The sequence below is a fragment of the Sturnira hondurensis genome, unplaced genomic scaffold, assembly GCF_014824575.4.
Source record: "Sturnira hondurensis isolate 20B ecotype Veracruz unplaced genomic scaffold, ASM1482457v3 Scaffold0008723, whole genome shotgun sequence".
NCBI classification, from domain to species: Eukaryota; Metazoa; Chordata; class Mammalia; order Chiroptera; family Phyllostomidae; genus Sturnira; species Sturnira hondurensis.
Window position 1 is genome coordinate 448,360 of NW_028081354.1, and position 13,036 is coordinate 461,395.

At 50.9% G+C, this 13,036-nt stretch overlaps 1 protein-coding gene across 10 annotated transcripts in view; it reads left to right on the forward strand.

The window, feature by feature from the left end:
- The window catches only part of ATP2B2 (ATPase plasma membrane Ca2+ transporting 2), a 467,640-nt gene that overhangs the window by 432,834 nt on the left and 21,770 nt on the right, over positions 1 to 13,036 (forward strand). For all 10 annotated transcript variants that reach the window (XM_037055587.1, XM_037055588.1, XM_037055596.1 and 7 more), the window contains 4 exons: positions 506 to 747; positions 1,695 to 1,929; positions 10,483 to 10,662; positions 10,852 to 10,939. In XM_037055587.1, coding sequence (XP_036911482.1) covers positions 506 to 747; positions 1,695 to 1,929; positions 10,483 to 10,662; positions 10,852 to 10,939 — 745 coding nt within the window. The remainder of the gene's footprint in view (positions 1 to 505; positions 748 to 1,694; positions 1,930 to 10,482; positions 10,663 to 10,851; positions 10,940 to 13,036) is intronic.

The window sequence follows — 13,036 nt, forward strand, 5'->3', positions numbered from 1 at the left end:
ACACCTTGATCTCAGACTTCTGGCCTCTGGAACTAGGGGAAAATAAATTTCCATTGTTTTTTTTAAAAGTCTCACAAGGTAATGATTACTGCAAAACTTAAGATAGAGGTTCTTTCTGGGACAAGGAGTGGATTATGCAGATGGAGAGAGATACACAGGGAGATTCAACATTTTCTGTCATGTTTTTCTTCTTAAAAAAGAAAAGTCTGAAGCAAATATGGCATAATGCCAAGGCTCTACAAAGCTGGATGGTGGATGCACAAGAGTTTCTCTTCTTATTCTCTATCACATTTTTATGTTTGAAATAGTTTGTATTTTTTTAAAAAGCTGATCTTGCACAACTCCTTGCATCCAAGCCCAGGATTGTGTCTGGGATACAGAGGGCTGAGGGTGCAGGGGGAGGGCAAAGGGCTGGCTGAGAGGAGAGAGGGTGGCCAGAGCCTGGCCCCCACCTCCCAGACCACAGAGGCTACCCCCTCTGAGCCTCTCCCACCTTTCTTCACAGCCTCCAGAGAAGGAGGGTGCCCTGCCTCGACAGGTGGGCAACAAGACTGAGTGTGGCCTGCTGGGCTTTGTGCTGGACCTGAAGCAGGACTATGAACCCGTGCGCAACCAGATGCCAGAGGAGAAGCTATACAAAGTGTACACATTCAACTCTGTGCGCAAGTCCATGAGCACAGTCATCAAGCTGCCCGACGAGAGTTTCCGCATGTATAGCAAGGGCGCATCTGAGATCGTGCTCAAGAAGTAAGTGGCACAGTGAGCGGGCAGGGGAGCAGGGAGCCAGGGACTACGGAGTGACACAGCTCGGGCTGCTCTGTAAGCCTGGCCAGAGGAGCCTCTGGCACGCAGAGGCTCAGAGAAGGCCCTGCCCACTGTCCCACAGCAAGATCACCTCCGGGGCCACTATTTTCTCTTTAAAATGTCTATAGAGAGTCCTCTGCCTCCTTCTCTTTTAGTAGGAAGTTCTATACATTATCACAGTTAGATCTCTCTTAGTTTACTTCCCTTGATATAGACTTGGTCGATGGTAGTGATTCACACTGTTAGCCAGTCTCCTCTGACTCCAGGTGATAGAAAAAAGCCTGGGAAACTAAGCAAGTCACTCCCCCACTCTAGCCCTCAGTTTCCCCACTTGTACTTTGAGAGGATTTATCTAGTCCAGTGGTTCTGGACCCTGGCTGGAATCACCCCAGTGAGCTTTAAGAAACCGTTGTTTCCTGGACTCAGCCCAGACAAACTGAACGGGAAACTTCTGAGGTAGGGCTCGCACGCAGGTGTGCATTTATTCGTTGTTTCCCCGTGCCACTGTAGTATGCAAACAGGGTCAGTAACCACTGGCCTAAGTTTCATGTCCTTCGAAAGCCATCTCAGTTGTGGAACGATTTTTTCATGTGAATTTTGTGAATATAAAAGAGTTCAAAGTAAACCTGCTCTTGCCGAGTGGACTGGGGCAGATATTACAGAAGGCTGACTGATTTATTTTTGACTTGTCCTGATTTCATTCCTGCCTGGGGCCCACAGGGCCTGAACCAGCCCTGAAGCATTATGGCAGATGGACTGGTGGGGCACTGGATGACCCATCACAGCCAGCTGGGCATCCCTGGGGAGGGGAAGGTGAGCTCGAGCAAGTCAGAGGGAAGATCCTTAGCCCCTGGATGGGCCTTATCCATTTCCATCCTGTCCTCCCTCAGATGCTGCAAAATCCTCAACACAGCAGGTGAGCCCAGGGTCTTCCGGCCCCGTGACCGGGATGATATGGTGAAGAAGGTGATTGAGCCCATGGCCTGTGATGGGCTCCGCACCATCTGTGTGGCCTTCCGCGACTTCCCCAGCAGCCCTGAGCCTGACTGGGATAATGAGAATGACATTCTGAATGACCTCACCTGTATCTGTGTGGTGGGCATCGAGGACCCTGTGCGGCCTGAGGTAAGCGACACTCCCCCCACTCCCCCTACCCCCCACCCCTGCCACCACCACCAGCAGATCAGGGAAGAGGGTCAAGGTTGGGAGTCTAATTAGCTGGGTGACCTGGCATAAAGTTACCTCACCTCTCTGAAGCTTAGTTACCCTGTGACACCCACAGGGTCTTCTCTTTACCAGCTCTTAAACATTCAGACTCACCAGACTAGCACAGGCCAAAGTTAGCATTGATCTGCTCAGGTTATACCATAGAAACCACAGCCTACAAGCAGTCCTAGAACCATTCACCCAGACACCCTAGACCTTCCCACTGACCCCCAAAGGGACAGGTGTGAGGGCTGCCCTGCCTTAGAAGCCCCTTGCCATGTAGGAGCCAGGATCTCCTGTAACAAATTCATAGGATTCCTAGGTCTCTGCAAAGGAGATGCCATAACAAGGTCACCACACTCAGAAAAACCCCAAGTATGGTATTCCCATCAACATTTAAGTTTCTCCCCATCAAGATTCAGATTACCTGTCAGTTCACGCTGGCTAGCTCACCTAGGATCACAGCTGACAGTCTGCCTTTATCAGGTTTCCAAGGGCACAGAGCCAGAAAGTTAGCAGAAGGTCAGATTCTCAAGCAGCACAGCCCTCACCATAAGGATTGAGGGAGGTGATGCATGAAGTACACCCAGTATGGTGCCCAGCTTACAGTAGGTCTTCAGGCTCCTTTAGCTGAATCTAAGCCAAGAATTCAGCACTGGGGATTTGCAGGGTTGGAAAGGATGGGATGCAGGTGGTTAGTCAGGCTGCCCAGGCCAGTGAGCGGTTGTAGGGAGAGGAGAGAGCTACCTCAAGTCTCCAAAACACTGCTGTGGGCAGCCGAGCTCGTGACATGAGGCAGGGTACAGGAGGGATCGGCCTCCGCGTCCTCCAAGGACTAACACAGCTCCTGGGTCCAGACTCGATTCCCTGGCCAGGCCCTGGCTGGGTCCAGCTTGGCCATGGCTGTAGGATTTGGTGACAATACCCCAGGGGCCATCTTCCTCCACCAAGGGCACCTTCAGTCTTCCCCACTTGCCCCGACTCCATTTTCTGGGGGCCTCTGGGCATTCCTTGCTCCTCTTAAAGCCTCTGTTTTCCCTTCTTTCAAGTGGAAGTGGGTAGACAAGATGCCAACCAAGTTTCCAGCCCTGATGTTGGTTCCAAAGACCAAAAGAAACAAGAAGGTCGCCGACAGGGACTTTCACATTCAGGCAACAGGGAGAGAGGTCAAGAGTGTGAGCTTAGGCATCAAACAGACCTGGGATGCTGAGTCCTAACATTACTGGCTGTGTGACCTTGGACCAGTTACATAATCTCTCTGAGCCTGTTCCCTCATCTGTAAATGTGATAATAATAGTATTCTCTATACACACACACACACACACACACACACAGAATACTGTACAACTTCAGACCATGCACACACAAGCAACAAGCAACAAGCAGGGTGGCTGGGACAGGATAGCTGGTCCATCAGTGTGGGTCCCTTTCCTCTCTGCCCCTCCCAGTACAGTCATTATTCTGGGTCCAGTGACACAAACAGCCCCTGGTAAGGAGCCTGGCTTACAGAAGGTGCTCGAGAAGTGTTTGTGAAAGGAACGCATGAGAATGGGTGGGACTTAAACCCCAGTCTTCTAATACTGTGCCTGGTGCTCATCTTATCCACACACATGCCTCCGCACCTCACCCACAGCCTCAACAGCAAAGGCAACAAATGCCCTGGCACTTGGCACCAGAGCCCATGTGTTTCCCTGCTCACCGCATCTCCCACTGGAGAGACAGGCCATTTTTCAGCCCTGCCTGTGGAGCGCCTGCTCATTCCCAGCTGCTCATGGGTTCAGGCTTCGCCATGATGTGTTATCTCCTCATAAGCCAGGGAGACATGTCCCTGCGAGGTGTGTGAGGCCCGCCCATGGCTGCCCTGATCTTCCCATCCCCAGAATCCCCCTCCAGCCCCACACGTCCGAAGCCGCTGGCTCCTCACCCTGCCTCGAAAACACCACTGAGGTGGGTGGAGAGCAGCACTGGACACACACTTTTTTGGCCATGACCACAATAATAAGAAATGTATTTTATGTCTGACTCATTAAACACACACACTTAACCAAAATGAGAATCTCACAAAGTCATGTGAATCACTTAAGTATTTCCCACTCTCTTTCTTTCTTTTTGAAATGCTGGCCACCACCCACAAAACTGATTTTACAATCTACTAACAGGGGAGGAGGAGAGGGCAACTCAAGGTTTGCACTGCTGATCTAGTCTTAACACCTTCCCGTACCCCCAATTTGCAGACGAAAACACTGAGGCCCAAACAGGGAGAGTGACATTCCCACAGTCTCATTCTAAGTGGCTGAGGGAATCCAGATCAGAACAGGTTTTCTGCTTTCCTGCCCCAGGATTTTGTCCTGGGTGCCGCAAAAAAAAGGAAAGGCAAGTCAGGAGGGTGAAGAAAGTGGGGAGAAGGCACGGGAGGGGCCAAGCCAGTCCCTGGCATTTTCTGTTGGCAGCATGGCCATCCAGAGTCTGCCCCTCTCTATGCCTCAGTCTCCCCATCTATAAAATGGGAGCTTGGTGCAGGTGCCCCTCCCGTCCCTTCCAAGTTCTGACCTTCTGAGCCAGCTAACTAGAAGTCTTCCCTTCATGCCTTTCTTCACTTAACACACCCCTGCCAATGACCTTCTCTCTCTCATGTACACACCAAGGATGTAGAGTTAGAAGTCGTAAGTTGTGTTAGGGAGCAGTGGCTTACGGAAGTGACACAGTAGTCACAAGACACATGAGTTCTAATTCTTCACAGAAGACCTTGATGCATCTTTTCCCTGGGCCTTAGTGTCCCCATAGGAACAGTGAGAAGGTTGGGCATTCACAAGGAACACATCTCTGCCCTCCCCCAGCAAAAAAAAAAAAAGAAGAAGAAGACCAGGAGTGTGTGGCTGCTTGGTGCTGTTTGGCTCTTGCCACAGAATCCTCCAGTCTCGCCGAAAGGGTGGAGACTATCATCACCATTTTATAGATGAGGACACCAAGGCTGGGTTTGCACCCAGAGCAAAGCCCCGAGTCCTCTATCCCAAAGCAGGGAAACTGGTGTCATTACTTGAAGATATAAAGCTCTGACCTGCTGATTCAGCACCTCCCAGAGGGCAGGGGTGGATGGATGCAAGGCCTGAGAGACCGGCGGGTGTAGTTTTTATTTTTTATTTTAGGCTAAGTACTTTACGCACATGGAGCCAAATTCAAAAGGTCCAATGGCACATTGGGGTGAAGCAGCCCCAATGCCACACCTAGTTCCCCAGCTCCCACCTCAGAGGCATCCACCCTCACCAGTTTCTTGGATGGTCCTTGGGGAACATCTGTGCCTGCAGTGAATGTCTTTGTGCCAGGTTCTCCAGGGCAGCCTTGAGGCCAGCCAGAATGAGAACCTCAGCCTGGACCACCTCTCAGCTCCTGAAGGCAAGCTCGGATTCGCTTTGCAACTGCCATAGGAAAACAAACTCTGGCTCCTTAGTTTCCCCATCTGTCAAGGGGGCAAATCTTGGATTGCCTTCCTTCCTCAAGAAGACAAAGGACAGAATAAATAAAAACAGACTTGCCAAACACCCTGGCATTTTCTGTTGGCAGCATGGTCATCCAGAGTCTGCCCCTCTCTATGCCTCAGTCTCCCCATCTATAAAATGGGAGCTTGGTGCAGGTGCCCCTCCGGTCCCTTCCAAGTCCCTTCCAAGTCCCTTCCATCTTAGCACCCTAAGGTGCTACCACAGGTACATTTTCCGAAGCTGATTGAAGCCAGTGTGGGTAAAGCCATCAGGAGACAGTGGTCTGGGTTTGCTGGGTTAGCCGGGGTGTGGGAGCCCTCGGAGTCACAGGCAATGGCTGTCGCCAGAAACAGCAGATGTTTAGAAGCCTTTATTTAATGAAAACAGGAAGCGCCCATTTCCTAGCTGTTTTTTCTCAGTGAGAAATAGGATAATTTTAGCAAAAGAAGGAATCTTTTAAAAAATTTTACAGCTATATTATCTATGTGGAAAGCATATTTCAACCAGATTGATGCCTCTGGGGCATGATTTTTAATCATCTCTGGATCCCCAGTGCCCAAAACCATTAAATGTTCAATAGCTGTTTGTCAAATAAATGAATGAGTGAGCAATAGGAAGAAGTACTAGGAGCAGGTGATGGAAGTGTCTTATTGGGTTGGAGCAAGCAAGGATGGCTTCATGAATAAAGAGCATTTCCAATGAAAGAAGGGACATTCTAGGCAGAGGGGACAGCACAGGCAAAGGCAAGCAAGTGGGAAGGGATGCTAAATCTTGGGAATTAGTGAATACCCCAGGTGAATTGGTAAGGGAGAAGAAAGCCAGAAACAGATCTTGGAGCTAATTTGTGAAGGATTTGCATTCCCCATCTAAATCCATTCACCTAGCTATGTATAAAATCACATGTCCCAGGTCATGACATGAGGCAAGGTACAGGCGGGATCAGCCTCCGCAAAGGGACTTCAAGGGACTTAACCGCAAAGATGGTTCACAGTGCCCCACATTTACAGAGCACTTTCTCTGTGCCAGGCCCCCTGGAGTGTTCTGAGAATTGGCAGTGCTGCCCTCCAGAGCCTACAGCCTAAGGAAACATCGGGTGAAAGAGGAATGTAGATGCGTAGTGTACAAGAGCATGATGCAGGACAGGATTGGAGCACAGCAAAGGTGTCCAGTTAGGAGGGCCTCTGCCCAGAAAGGAAGTGCAGCATCTCAAGGTGGCCAGGGAGGCTCCTCGGATGTTTCCAGGTCTGTCTCAAATTCCCCCACATCTGAGACAGGTCACAGGATGTAAGGTACCTGACCCAAGAGTCCTGGTCGGGTATCCACTTATCCCACTCCACAACACTGGCTCCTCATGCCCAGATGCCCACTTCCCCCCACCCCCATTGCATCTGCATCCACACACTCCCTCTGCATCTCTGCCCTCCCCCAGCAAAAAAAAAGAAGAAGAAGAAGACTAGGAGTGTGTGGCTGTTTGGTGCTGTTCGGCTCTTGCCACAGAATCCTCTAGTCTCGCCGAAAGGGTGGAGACTATCATCCCCATTTTATAGATGAGGACACCAAGGCTGGGTTTGCACCCAGAGCAAAGCCCCGAGTCCTCTATCCCGAAGCAGGGAAACTTCCACTGCAAGGACAAAAGTGTGGAGGCCATAATAATCAGCCCCATTTTGCTCCCCAGCTGACTTATTTGGGGGAGACCCTGGGGATGTGGTTCCAGGGAGGCAGAGTTTAGTTCCCTGAGACAGTCTTGAAAGCACAAGTCTTTCTAAAACATGGCACCAATCACCTTCGTCCCAGTTCAAAATTTGCCATACCTCTTAGGCCTGAGGGAGCAAGTCCCTGCTTCCTGAGCCTTCAGAACTCAGGCCCCTCTTCAGCTTCATGGTCCCCCCTCAGCCTCAGCCCCTCCAGATCACCCACAGTGGTTGATCTGCAGTCCCCTTCCACCTTCTCTGCCTTTGCACTTCATGGGACAGTCTTCTGCAGCCAGGACCACAATAAAGTGCTCATCTATGTAGCCTCAGCCAAGGCAGTGTGCCAGGCACCAGAGCCTCAGTTAGTGTTAGCTGAACAAAAGAAGCTCAAATGTCTTCTCTTCCAGGAAGCTCTCAGAGATTTCTCCTCCCCATCCACTTCCTTTTACAGTAACAGCACACTCCTTTGTGTTTCCAGAGCCCTTTATACAGATCTTTACCAAAGACAAAGACACTGTCCCCATACAAGTAGGTCTGCCCCAGAGTAGTCACTGTCTTATCTGGAAAAAACAACACTGGAGTGAAATATGTGCAAGGACACGATAGACTTGTTCCACCATAAAGCAGTCAGCCTTGGAGACAGTGAGCACCCTGTCGTCAGAGGCATGCAAGCAGAGGCTGACCATCTGTCAGAAACACCTGGGAGGAGATCTAGGCAATGAGTGGAGAGTATAGTTTTCCAATTTCTTTGAAACAAACAACCTAAATTACTTCTTTCAGCACAGGAGCCAGAAAAAGTATGTGTTCCCAAAAGAACGGTGGATCTTTCCTATCCTGTGGGACAGAAGACGGCAGCGAGTTGCAGCACAGGCTACAGGCATTATGAGGACATGATAGATTATGTAAACAGGATCTTAGACATTCCACATCCCCATTCCCTCCGGCCCCGTATAAAGAGGTCACATTTGCTTATGCACACAGCTGCTGTGGCACGAGGCAGGGACCTGGTGCATGTGATCCCCATTCCTGAGCCGACCCCAGAAGAGTCTTCCTTGGCCCTGGAAATACACCTACAAGGGAATGTGGTCAGTTCACCTGTGCTAGTCCCTCAGTGACAGGGAGATCACTACCTGCCACCACAGAGCAGGTCTCTCAGGGAACGCATAGCCAGAGAGGCCTCCTTACCTGGACCCGGACCCTGCCTCTCCACATCATTTGTCCCTCACCCGACTACCAGGTGGTCATTCTCAGGAGTCTGGATTTTCTCCACAAGTAGCAGGTGGAGCTCCAGAAGGAGGGTGACCTTGAGGGCTGAACTTCAGGTTGCTGGTGGTCACTGGAAAGAGGGGAGAGGGGCACAGCCAGAGGTAGGGAGACTGAGGAAGATCCAGACAGTGACCTCACTTAAGATGGTGGTATAGACAGGTGTGGACAGAGGCCACATATTTTCAAGGTTGATCCTTATTCTTAAAATCCTGAGGTCAGAAAGAGGATTAGCAGGCAGGAGTTATCAATAGGTATGGTTTGAATCAATATTATTTTCTTAATTTAATCTTTATTGAATTTTTTTTTAAATATTTTATTTATTTATCTTTAGAGGAGAAGGGAAGGTGAGAGGAAGGAAACATCAATGTATGGTTGCTTCTGGTGCACTCCCCCTGCAGGGAACTGACCCCTGCCGGAAACTGGCCTGCAACCCAAGCATGTGCCCTGACTGGGAATCGAACCGCGATTGTCTGGTTCGCAGGCCCGCGCTCAATCCACTGAGCTACACCAGCCAGGTTTTATTGAATTTTTTTCATTCCCATTCTGTCCCCTTCTACACTCTATCCACAGTGGACCAATATTCTCACTCTTTCTATTTGCTGGGGCTGCTGTGACAAAATGCCACAGTCCGGGTGGCTCCAACAACAGAGCTGTGTTGCCTCATGGTTCTGGCGGGCATAAGTCCAAAATCAAGGTGTCGGCAGGGTCAGTCCTTCAGAGGCTGTGTGGGGAGGACCGATCCTGGGCTGCTCCCCCCGCAGCCGGTGCTGTGCTGGCATCCTCAGCACCCCTTGGCATGCAGCAGCATCGCCCCGACCTCTGCCTCCTTGCAGTGTGCGTGTCATGTCCAAATTTCCCCTCCTCATGAGGACACCAGTCACCTTGGATGAGGGCCCCCCCCCCCAGTGACTTCATCTTAACTTGATTGCCTCTGTAAAGGCCCTACCTCCAAGTAAGGTCACATTCCAAGGTCCTGGGGATGAGGATTTCAGCGTGTCTTTGGGGGGACACATTTCAGCCTAAAACAGTCTCCACACTCTCTCAAAGGCAACTTGGCAGAGTCAGCTCCTTGGGACGCTCCAGGGTGAGCTCCTGGGCATGGGGATGTGCAGGGGCAGGGCTGTGGGACTCAGCCCCGCAAGGCCCGAGAGTCTGAAATGCTTTGGTCTTTCAGTACACAGGATTTTCTGCCCTTGACATTCCTCTCATGCTAAAAAAAAAAATTCTTTGCAGTAAATATTGCTTTACTATTTTATTATCGCTGTTGATGGGGAAGAATTTTGTTCAGTTGTTCTGTGTTGTCTGTAAAGTTGATCTGTGTTCTGGCAGCTCCAGGCTGGCTTTTGCATCCTAATTGCTGGCCAAATCCACAGCTCTGCATAAGGTTGGGAACTGGGTGGTTGGGCAGGAGTGTGGCCTTGCTGGCTTCTGATTGGCTAGTTCTGCTCTGGCCTGATTGGCCCAGATGTCAGTCATTACAGAGAGGGCAGGAGGCAGGTCTTACTCTCACAGGGAAATGTCATATTTTACATGAGATGGTCATTTGCAATTTATTCTAAGCCAGTACCACATTCTATAAATAAAATTCAATGTCCCCTCCAAAAAAAACCCATAATACACAAACATATTTATCATTGACTTTGCAGGAAATAGTAGAGTGTTCTATACTCTGACCTGGGTAGAGATCTGAGGGACAATTTATTGGGATCTTTCTCAAAGTCCTTGCCCGGGTCTGGATAGCATTGGTTTCATCCTGGGATGGACTATCACAGTTGATAGGTGATGGCTGCCTGGAACTCTGCAAAGAATTCTGAGACCACTTCAGAGTTTAATCAGAGGGTGCCACGATCGATTAACAATGCCTGGCATGGGACAAGCAGGGGTAGAGATGATCCATGTGCCATCAGTATCTCCTTAGATCATCTTAGGCGCCTTATAGTGGAACTGTCTGTGAGCAGGGCTCAATCTGGAATCCATGAAGGCAGGGAGAGCCTTCCCAAGGTGGTGCCCACTCCCATGGCCCCTGCCCTCCCACCCAGGTCCCAGAAGCCATCCGAAAGTGCCAGCGGGCAGGCATCACAGTCCGCATGGTCACCGGAGACAATATCAACACAGCCCGGGCTATTGCCATCAAGTGTGGCATCATCCATCCTGGGGAGGACTTCTTGTGCCTTGAGGGCAAAGAGTTCAATCAGAGGATCCGCAACGAAAAGGGAGAGGTACGTGGCCCAGGTCCTCAGAGGTGTGAGCTTGGATGGCAGACTGGGAGGTGTGGGTGCTGCATGCCTGTCCAGAAGCCAGCCAATGTGCCAAGAGCCCAGTGACTCTGTGCAAGTCCCCTCCTTTCTCTGGACCTCAGCTTCTCTCCCTGATCCCACCAACTTGCCCCCTTCCACATCCCTCTCCAGATTGAGCAAGAGCGAATCGACAAGATCTGGCCAAAGCTGCGGGTGCTGGCTCGCTCCTCCCCTACAGACAAGCACACACTGGTCAAAGGTAAGACTTGGATGGACACGGGCAATTCTGCAGCCCAGGTGCCAGGCCTCTCCACACCCTTCTCCCAGGTACCTGCCACTTCTTCCCAGGACAAAAGGGCTTTTGCCTGGGGCTCCCCATACCTAGAACACCCTGATCTCATCCCCTTTGCAGCCCTGGAGGGCTCCTAAGGGCCACAGTGAGGTCAGGAGGATGTGAATCTTTTCTCTGGGCTTCAGCTCCTATAGGAAGCAATGGGGCAGCATATCTAGGGGTCAAAACTCATGGCCTGAAGGTTGAATGGGATCCACAGGCATGTTTTACTTGGGTGGTATAATGACTTTTCTATGTTGAATTTCAGTGACTTTATAGAGACCCTGCCCTCTCACGTTTTACTCCATTGGCACTCCATATTGTCTGACACTCAGCCCACTTCATGGGCTTTACTTATGTTCTGTCTGGCCCCAGAGCTTGGGACTTTGAGACTTTAATCTGCTTGGTCTCTGAGGCCCCTAACCAACATTTGTAACTAGGCCCTCAAGGATGGGCTATCCTGGGAAGAGCAGCCTGAGAGATGAGGCCAACGACCCACATCCTTCTCCTTCCCTGTCTCCCTCCAGGGAGAAGGCACACCCCTTGCTGAGCCCACCCAAGTAGCCAGATGCTGGGTACTTTCAGAGTCCCACAGCCCTGGGTTCAGTCCTGGCTCTGCCACTGATTTGCTCTGTGATCTGAAGCAATTCCCTCCCACTCTGGGACTCAATTTTTTCATCTGTAAAGTGGCCATACAAGGAAGGCTTCTGGCTGAGGTCATCTCTAGGACATCTTGGGTTCCTTTCCCAGAGGTGTTGCCCTAGGGCATTAATGAAGGATAATCTGGCCTGGGGACAAAAACACAGAACCCCAGAACTGCAGACACCCAAGCAGGAGAACCCCAGTTCATCCCCATTTCTTATCCAGTTGCTCATTCATTCACTCACCCATTGTCTTGATAAATGCTCATTGAGGACCACGTGCAGCCACTCTTGGTAGCCATGGCCTTCCCCTGTTGGAATCCATGGTCCTGGGCCCATCCAGCAGATACTTAGGTAGCTGGTTTCTCTACACAGAGCTAAAGGCTGCACTGGGAAATAAGAAAGGTGGTCTGAGACCCTCTGCTGGTGTCAGACCACAGACCACAAAAGGCGGGATGTGGTCTAGGAGAAAGGCCCTGTGTTTCAGGCAGGGCAAAGAACTGCACTATGAAAGCCCAGAGGCAAAGACTTCTGGGCCCAAATGGAACCGGCTCTGCAGGACCAAGAGCCATTCCTGTAATTCAGTCACAGATCAGGGGTGGTGGGGATGAGAGAAGAGGTGATCAGAGAATGGGCAAGTCCTTACCATGGAGGACTTCGTGAGCAGAGCCAAGAATGCAGATGTCCTTCTGAGACCAAGCAGGCAGTTGAAGAATGACTCTCAGGTGGTGCGAAGGAACTGGTTCAGACTCAGGTGTTAGGAGGACCCTGGAGCTGCTGTGCAGATTGGAAGGGGAGCCTGGGGTTATCGAGGGGGCATGGAGATGCTGGTGGTAGAAGGGATGGGAACAGAGAGAAGTGGGAGGACTCCATGGGGTTTCTGAGCCAGGACCCTCAGGCCTTGGTGATACATTTGATGTGTGAAATGAGAGGGGGATATGTCAGGGATGACACGCAAATCTCTGTCCATAAACTCCACACGTGCCCAGTGATATTTTCACCCATCTTTTTCAACTGGTCCCAGCTCAGTGACAGGGACCATGTGCCATCTGTCCATTCTGTAATTTGTTGGGGATTTTATTGAAGATAAATGTCTGGAGATCAAGGAGAGTACAGTGGGTCAGGGGTCATGGGCAAATGGCACAGCCAGACCTCAGGTGTGACTGGACCTCCCAGACAGGTGGAGCTCATGGTAGGACCCTGGCAAAACCCTAGAGCCCCTGGAGCACAGGCCAGGGTGGCTGCTGGTGTGGCCGTGGGCTACGGAGAAAAGAGAGGGTTCTGGACAGGCAAGGAGGCCTAGACCATGGAGAGCTGCAAGTCAGCACTGGGCTAAGGTGCCCAACATCCCCTCTGGTGCTGGGAGACATGGGTGAGTCTGGAG